At 40.9% G+C, this 8,518-nt stretch overlaps 1 protein-coding gene across 1 annotated transcript; it reads right to left on the minus strand.

Moving 5' to 3' along the window:
- Positions 1-1,683: 1,683 nt before the first annotated feature.
- On the minus strand, positions 1,684-6,021 carry LOC112231709 (CDGSH iron-sulfur domain-containing protein 2A). The gene is made up of 3 exons (XM_024398432.1): positions 5,758-6,021; positions 3,093-3,307; positions 1,684-2,567 (listed from the first exon to the last, which is right to left on the minus strand). Exons 1-3 carry the CDS (start codon positions 5,858-5,860, stop codon positions 2,478-2,480), a joined length of 408 nt encoding a protein of 135 aa, XP_024254200.1. The 5' UTR covers positions 5,861-6,021; the 3' UTR covers positions 1,684-2,477.
- Between the last annotated feature and the right edge of the window lie 2,497 nt (positions 6,022-8,518).

Genomic DNA, 8,518 nt, shown 5'->3' on the forward strand with positions numbered 1-8,518 from the left:
GAACTCTTTGGCCTGAATGCCAAGCGTCACATCTGGCAGAAACCTGGCACCATCACTACGGTGGTGGCAGCATCGTTCTGTGGGTGTTTTTCAGCGGCAGGGATTGGGAGACTAGTGAGGATCGAGGGAAAGATGAACAGAGCAAAGTACAGAGATCCTTGATGAAAACCTGCTCCAGAGTGCTCAGGACCTCAGACTGGGGTGAAGGTTCACCTTCCAACAGGACAACGACCCTAAGCACACAGCCAAGACAATGCAGGAGTGGCTTCAGGACAAGTCTCAATGTCCTTGAGTGGCCCAGCCAGAGCCCGGACTTGAACCTGATCTAACATCTCGGGAGAGACCTGAAAATAGTTGTGCAGTAAAGCTCCCCATCCAACCTGACAAGACTTGAGAGGATCTGCAGAGAAGCATGGGAGAAACTCCCCAAATACAGGTATGCCAAGCTTGTAGCGTCATACCCAAGAAAACTCGAGGCTGTAATCGCTACCAAAGATGCTTCAACAAATTACTGAGTGAAGGGTCTGAATACTTATGTAAATATTGATATTTCAGTTTTATTTTGAATAAATGTGCAAATCTGAAAACCTGTTTTTGCTTTGTCATTTGGGGGTGTTTTGTGTAGATTGGGTGGGGGTTTAAATCAATTTTAGAATAAGGCTGTAACGTAACAAATTGTGGAGACCGAATACAAGGAGTCTAAATACCTTCCGAATGCACACAATCCACATCTCAAGGCTTAAAAATCCTTCTTTAAACTGTCTCCTCCCCTTTATCTACAGTACACTGATTGAAGTGGATTTAACAAGCGACATCAATAAGGGATCATAGCTTTCACCTGGTCAGTCTGTCATGGAAGGAGCAGGTGTCCTTAATGTTTGTTATTTTTAAGTAAAGGAGAGCCGCACACTCTAGGTCAGATGCAAAAATATTTATGTCCAACGTTGACAGACAAGCGGTCTTATACCTGATGAAGACAGCTTGTCTGTTGAAACGTTGGACATAAATATTTTTACATCTGAGCGGCTCTCCTTTATTTTAAGTGTTCTACTCCACTAGCCAGGACCTCGCCTATAAATAGGTGTATTTCTTTCGCCTCTAGATTGTCCTTAATATTAACACTCAGCGTAGAAGCTACATTTTATTTTACCTTTATTTAACGAGGCAAGTCAGTTAAGAACAAATTATTATTTTCAACGATGGCCTAGGAACAGTGGGTCAACTGCCTTATTCAGGAGCAGAACGGCAGATGTATTTTTACCTTATCGGCTCAGGTATCCGATCTTGCAACCTTTCAGTTACTAGTCCAACGCTCTAACCACTAGGCTACCCTGCTGCTCCACACGTATTGTAGTCGCCATTTTTTGTTGTGTGTTAGAGGTGAGCAAAGATCTTATCTTTAATGTGGTGATATTTTATTATAAAGGGTCAGATTTTCCTATCACCTTCAGAAAGCACAGGTCGGGTCCTAGCGTCAATGTTTTGGAATGGAAAACAGATGCAAATAGTAACTGGTGCTGCACAGGTTATATGTTGGAGTATGAAAACACCACCCAATAGTTGTCAACATTTTTGTTCAGACAAACCCATGGAAAATATGTGTCAAATGATTGTAAATCACTTGTCTAAACGGTTTCTTTCTTCTTGCCATTTGAAGACACTAATTTTCTGAAACAAAGTAACTCAGGTCAATTTTCTTTTATTTTACAAAAGTATGCAGGCGGGCACAGTTTGCCTAAATTCCAGTAAAACATGAAAAATACAGATCTATGTACTGTAATTGGTCATTAACGTAAGGATCAGTAACCAAAGGAGCAGATCCCTTCTTCAAATCTTATGTTGTTGAATGAATTAGGAAATATTTGCATGACATTGTCTGAATGCAAAGGAAATTGGACAACTGACATGTTTGATACTGTAAAGGCAAAAAAATGAGTTACTTAAATATTTTGGTGTAGAAAAACAAGGGTTCATTGTTTCTTGAGGGGAGGAGTTTAGTGAAATTAAGATGTTCTGAAATGTCTTAAATTCCCCTCAATGTGGTCCCAATAGTTTGGAACCGAGCGGCGCTACCAAGGAGACCAAGGTAAACTGTTGTTTCTAACGAGAGAGTGAGAGATAGCCGGACTGGAAAATGGCCACTGTACAAAAACTTGTCAGGAGACAATAAGAGGGAGTGGTGATAACATAAAACCTTTCAAACCTTCTCAGTTATTGCCAAGTTCAAATAAATAGGATTCACAAAAGTGTTGATGGTAAAAATCTTTGAGGAGTTAAGGCGTCACCAACATTTCTCCAGCATATCATTACCAAAAGCAAAGTATGCGCCACATCATTTTTTTAACCAAAAAAAAAGACAAATTGGCAGAGTGCAAAAGGCCATGCCCTAAAATACAGACAAAAAAAGACAGATGTTTAAAGTAACTAAAGACAGAAGGGAATAAAGACGACGACTCCATTACAGTGTTAAAGATGGATTATAATATCTTCTTCTTGAGTATGAGAGGCCCCACGTTGTCTCCAGTCAACTCGTTGTGCTTTATGTGTGATTTGTCACAAACAGGAAACTGCAACAGGAAACAACTTAATATTAGCTGATACACAGTACGAGGAATTGCTTATAGAAAGGCGAACTAGAGCCCCCCCCCCCCTGCATAGTTGACCATTTATTTAGTCTTATTGCTTCCCCTTGGCCTCAAAAGACCGCGAGAATGGAAAAAGAAACTGCTGACATCCGCATAAATTGCAGAGGTTAGAAAGACCACTAGCTATAGCAATAAGTCTTTGCGTCTAGCATGATCTAAAATCAATCTCAAGCCAACCCCCCATCCAATTTCCTTGGCCCCAACGCATAAAGGCTGATCAGGGCCTGTATTCAAAAAGCGTCTCAGAGTAGAAATGCGATCTAGGATTAGGTTCCCCCTGTCCATATAGTCTTATTCATGATCTGTCTGGCAACATTGATCCTCAGCACTCCTGAGAGACTTTGTGAATATTTATTTTTTATTTAACTAGGCAATATGGGTGCCGAAATTACTAAGAAGGTGTAGTGTTAGCAATAACCATTCTACTCTACTTCTAGTCCAATTTACCGTTTTGGAGCGCCAACAGCGGCAGTAGCAGACGTTTGTTCTCTTCAAGTCCTCAATATCGATCTCGTTGACCACTTTGGGGTTCTCCTTCTGGATCTTCAGGTTGATCAGGCTGTCCTTCTGCTTCTTCTTCTTGGGCAGGAAGGGCCTGATGGTGAGGTAGCCCAGCAGGGCCAAGATTCCCAGGAGAGGCAGCAACCGGAGCCAGTCAGAGACTGGGAAGAAAACACACACAATCAGACACACACACACAGATGTTGGATCTCCTCAAATTGTTCCATCCCTGCGGTTCCCATAATATTCTGCCCTGGGTGCCCTGTATCAGTATCCGATGCTATGACGCCTATGAAACCTTTGAGGGCTGTGTATTTGAATCTCACGGCAATCAAATGAAATGGCTTTTGATTAAAAAGAAGGGTGCCTAATGGGAGAATGTTGATCTCATTATACGATTTATCTCTAATTCAAAAGGCAAATGTAAAAACACCATCAAATCCGAACAAATAATAAAATTATTGAACGAGGCGCTCATCCTTGAAGCTGCTAGACTGAATTTGGCTGTACGGAGGCATCGTTTACACAGGCATCCAATTCTGATATTTTTTTCACCAATCACATCCGATCTTTCACATCAGATCTTTTTCAGAGTTGACCTGATTGGTCAACAATTAGTGAAAAAATACCAGAATTAGTCTGCTTGTGTAAACACAGCCTTATATATTTTTTCCACTATTTGGTCTTTTGACAGTCTAAACACAGCCATAGTGTCTTCAGATTCCTGCAGGGACATTTCACTTGACCATCTTTTCCTGAGAGTGAAAACATTAAAATGACAAATATAATATAGGCCTGGAAAAAACCTCAGTACTTATGCTACCAACTTCAGGCAATTTATAACTTCAAAGCTACATAGCAATGAAATGAACTATAATTGAGCTTCCATTGCCATGCCAATTATTCCAGTCCCTTCATGTTCATGCATCTCCTATAGATTTGCTAGCGAAGACTTATTAAATCAATGTTTACAACGTCAATGATTCTCAGTATGGAGCACCTCAGGGCAATGGGAGAAACCATAATTTACCACTACTGCTTTCCAGACCTGGTTTCAAATCCTATTTGAATTCATTTCAAATATTGTCTGTGCTTGATTGAGCATGCCTGGCTTAATGGACAAATAGAATAGTCCCAAAACTGCATACCCCTCCCATCTGGCAATCCAGACAGAATAGGGGAAAACACTAAAAGCATTTGAAAGATTTGGAAATATTACTTGAACCCGGGTCTGCTGTTTTCCTTAGCAAGGGGCATGTAATCTCCACACTCAAGGATATCTGGTATGAAGGCCCAACTCAGAACCCCAGCCACTAGTTTAGGGCTATTTTTAGGTCCCAAATCTGACACTTTCCTACATGGGTGCATTCAGCGTTCACCCCAAAGGTCAAACTTAAGTGTTTCTTCAAGTTGTCAAAGCTTGAAACTACTAAGAGGTCCCATAGCTCATTTAAAGCCAACACTTACAGTGGGTTTGTCATAGTACTTAAATTCAAGGCATAACTTTTCAATGTTGTGCACTGACAGCTACTGTCGTCAGACCTTTTTTTCTCTCTCACAACTACTCAGAAAAGCCAGTGTGTGAGCCTCGTTCAGGTGTAGGGTGAGAGGAATCTGTTCTCCATTGAGTAAGCACGCCGTCCTAGATTTACACTGCTCTATGGGAATACTGTGAGAGCGTATTTAGTGTTTTGCAGCTAAGGCAAAGGAAAGGTTTGTAGACGCACTGTTTAGTGACATCAAATTATATTAGCAGCCGTTTCAAAAGGAACTTCTATAAAGTCTTGTCCAGTGAGTCTTATTAGCCTACATGTGACTGGTCGGTAACGTTTTACTTGAAGCAGCTTCTCAAGTTGTATTATTGTCTTATAAACATTTAGACTGCCAATAGGCCTATAGTTGGTTCCCTCTGTTTTTAGGTGACTTTCAGAAGCTAGACACTTTTGCTTCATTGACTGACTGGTCTCAATGTGCCTGCCTGCCATGAGAGCAAGAATCATCACTGCTAATAGCATATACTTTGCTCATGTCAAGCAATGAGCTCCATCAACTGAAGCTTGGAGATGGTTGCTTATGCACACAGGAGTATGTCAAACACACATCACTGTAGCCTGTATATCAAAGTATAAAACAGCCTCAACTTGGATTTTCATTTGTACATCTATTTTGTTGTAGCCTCGTGTTTCATATGCTTGGAATAACATGGTTTAGTTCCCTTCCATAGCCAAGAGAGGAAATGTGCTAGATACAAACGAAACATTTGTTTGCCTACACCTACCGTACAGTACAGTACACTTTATACAATGATTCCACTCTGAGTCTGATACGTTTGCTTGTACGGTTACAATGTATCTCAAAGTAGTGCACTGTTAAACTACCCTTCAATGTTCAATCAACTTGACTTGAGCCAAGTAAGGAACTTTATTCAATATGAAGTGGATTAGCACTTTAACAACCACACAGAAAACCCCGACAATCTATAATACATTTGGGGGAAAAAAAACACATTAAAACTGGCGAACTACTGTGGCTAATCTTGTAGGCGTGCATGCATGGGGACAAGCTTTTCTGTCTTTCCTGTTTTCACCATTGCAACATTGTAACCATTTACCTGTTAACCTCGCAAATCCTCCAATCGTTTCGGGAAGGGGGAGCTTCTTGAGGTAGGCTGGAAGCTGGATTTTTATGATCCTTGAAATCGTTTCTAAAACCATCTTGAATGAAACTATAGGCAGGTTTTAGTTTGAGCTGGATATTTCCTGAGGTCCGTTTGCGTCATTACGCTATCTTAGAAGCTCAAGTCTTGACCGGTGCGTAAAAATTGTCCGTGCAATAGAAATAAATAGAGAAGACGCGTAGATGTGTTGGTGAATAGACGCAATTGCGGAAGATGACGCTAAAACATGTAGCCAATGAACGTTGGCAGAGTTGGTGTCATCTGATTGGACAGTTTATAATGGAGCATATACATAGAAAGTAGCTAATTTAAGCAAACGTGTAATTACTAAGCAAACGTGTAAATGTTTGTATACTCATAATTTAACTCACATAATAATAATTTGATTAGAACTTCAAGAGGAAATTAAACAGGCTGGGATGTATCTATTTGCATAGTCATCCAGTCTGTGTATTTGTGTGTCTGTGTGTGATGTGGGTAGTTGGCTACAAATGGGATCCACTTAAAGGTTTAGGGGCAATTTAAATCATATATCTATGTCTTAGGCATCGTTCATAATCTCAAATGATTTCAGTTTAAAAGATGGCTTTTTCTCTCTCCATTGGACAAAATGGTTTGTCCTTGTCTCCTCCGTCATGCAATCTGTGGTGATCTAAAAACACAGAAGAGGTGAAGTCTTTGTGAATGATGATGTGTTCAGAGAATTTGCTTACGCCTGACAAATTATTTCAACTCACCTTTGATGAATGGAAGGACTATTGAAATGTACAGAGGAAAAGCATGCATCCCGTTGTACTTTCCATATCCAGTTGATATTTATTTCCTCATGAATCCCCCCCAAAATATAAACTTAACATGTTATGTGTTGGTCCCATGTTTCATAAGGTGAAATAAAATATCTCAGAAACTTTCCATAAGCACCAAAAAGCTTATTTCTCCCAAATGTTGTGTAGCATATCAAGAAGCTGATTAAAGAGCATGATCATTGTGCTGGGGAAAATAAAAGGCCACTGTAAAATCGGCAGTTTTGTCACACAACTCAATGTCACAGATGTCTCAAGTTTTGAGGGATTGTGCAATTGGCATGCTGACTGCAGGAATGTTGAACAGAGCTGTTGCCAAAGAATTGGATGTTAATTTCTATACCATAAGACCCCTCCAACGTTGTTTTAGAGAGTTTGGCAGTACGTCCAAACCGCAGACAACGTGTAACCACGCCAGCCCAAGGCATTCACACCCGGCTTCTTCACCTGCGGGATCGTCTGACACCAGCCACCCGGACAGCTGAGGAAACTGTTGGTTTGCACAACTGAAGAATTTCTGGACAAACTGTCAGAAACCGTCTCAGGGAAGCTCATCTGTGTGCTCTTCGCCCTCACCAGGGTCATGACCTGACTGCAGTTTGGCGTCGTAACCGACTTCAGTGGGCAAATGCTCACCTTTGATGGCCTCTGGCACACTGGAGAAGTGTGCTCTGAATCCCAGTTTCAACTGTACCGGATAGATGGTGTCGTGTTGCGAGCGGTTTGCTGATGTCAACGTTGTGAACACAGTGCCCCATGGTGGCAGTGGGGTTATGGTATGGGCAGGCAAGACCTATGGACAATAAACACAATTGCATGTTATTGATGGTAATTTGAATGCATGGAGATACCTTGATGAGATTCTAAGGCCCATTGTCATGCCATTCATCTGCCGCCATCATCTCATGTTTCAGCATAATAATAGACCCATGTCTCAAGGATCTGTACACAATTACTGGAAGCTGAATTTTTTTTAAATTTCTCCCATTTTCCTGTATACTCACCAGACATGTCACCCATTGAGCATTTTTTTTAAATCCATGTCCCTACCTTTATTTTCAAGGTATCTGTGACCAACAGATGCATCTTGGGAATTCCCAGTTGTGGTCCTCTGTAGCTCAATTGATAGAGCATGGCACTTGCTATGCCAAGATAGTGGGTTTGATTCATGGGACCACCCATACTTAAAATGTATGCATGCATTTTACCTTTATTTAACTAGGCAGGTCAGTCAAGAACACTTATTTACAATGACGGCCTACCCCTGGCCAAACCCAGATGACGCTGGGCCAATTGTGCGCTGCCCTATCGGACTCCCAATCCCAGCTGGATGTGATGCATTTGAACCAGGGACTGCAATGATACCTCTTGCACTGAGAGGCAGTTTTACTCGGGAGCCCATGACATGCATGACTGTAAGTCGCCTTGGGTAAAAGTGTCTGCTAAATGGCATTTATTAAATGATGTGAAATACATAGATTAGGGCCTACTGAAATCATTTAAATGTCTTGATTTCCTGGTATGAACTGTAACTCAGTAAAAAAATAGAAATTGTTGCATGTTGCTTTTACATTTTTGTTCACTCTAAGAATCACATTTCCATAGCAGGTTTTACCCTTGGGATTTCTATGATGGGTTTAACACGCACTCTAGTATATGAGGCATGCAGGCCTCATCCGAGTTGACGATGAAAGTGATTGAACTCCACTATCCAGAATTCTTTGCTGTTTAAAGCCAACCTTGAATATTTGCCTTGAGAAAATTCCATCTCACTGGTTGTACTAATTTTGTCAGCGACTTAAATAATTGGTATAATGACAACATATTTCATTGGTATCTCGGTTGAACAAGTCCAAACATTTTTGCAACACATTTTTTTAGTTGGGCATATT

This window comes from Oncorhynchus tshawytscha, linkage group LG34 (genome assembly GCF_018296145.1).
Source record: "Oncorhynchus tshawytscha isolate Ot180627B linkage group LG34, Otsh_v2.0, whole genome shotgun sequence".
Lineage (NCBI taxonomy): Eukaryota > Metazoa > Chordata > Actinopteri > Salmoniformes > Salmonidae > Oncorhynchus > Oncorhynchus tshawytscha.

Coding starts and splice junctions, on each gene's coding strand:
- LOC112231709 (XM_024398432.1), bottom strand. CDS start 5,860: ATGGTTTTAGAAACGATTTCAAGGATCATAAAAATCCAGCTTCCAGCC. Junction 3,308..5,757: donor AGGATTTGCGAGGTTAACAG/GTAAATGGTTAC, acceptor TTTTCTTCCCAG/TCTCTGACTGGCTCCGGTTG. Junction 2,568..3,092: donor GCTGTTGGCGCTCCAAAACG/GTAAATTGGACT, acceptor TTCCTGTTGCAG/TTTCCTGTTTGTGACAAATC.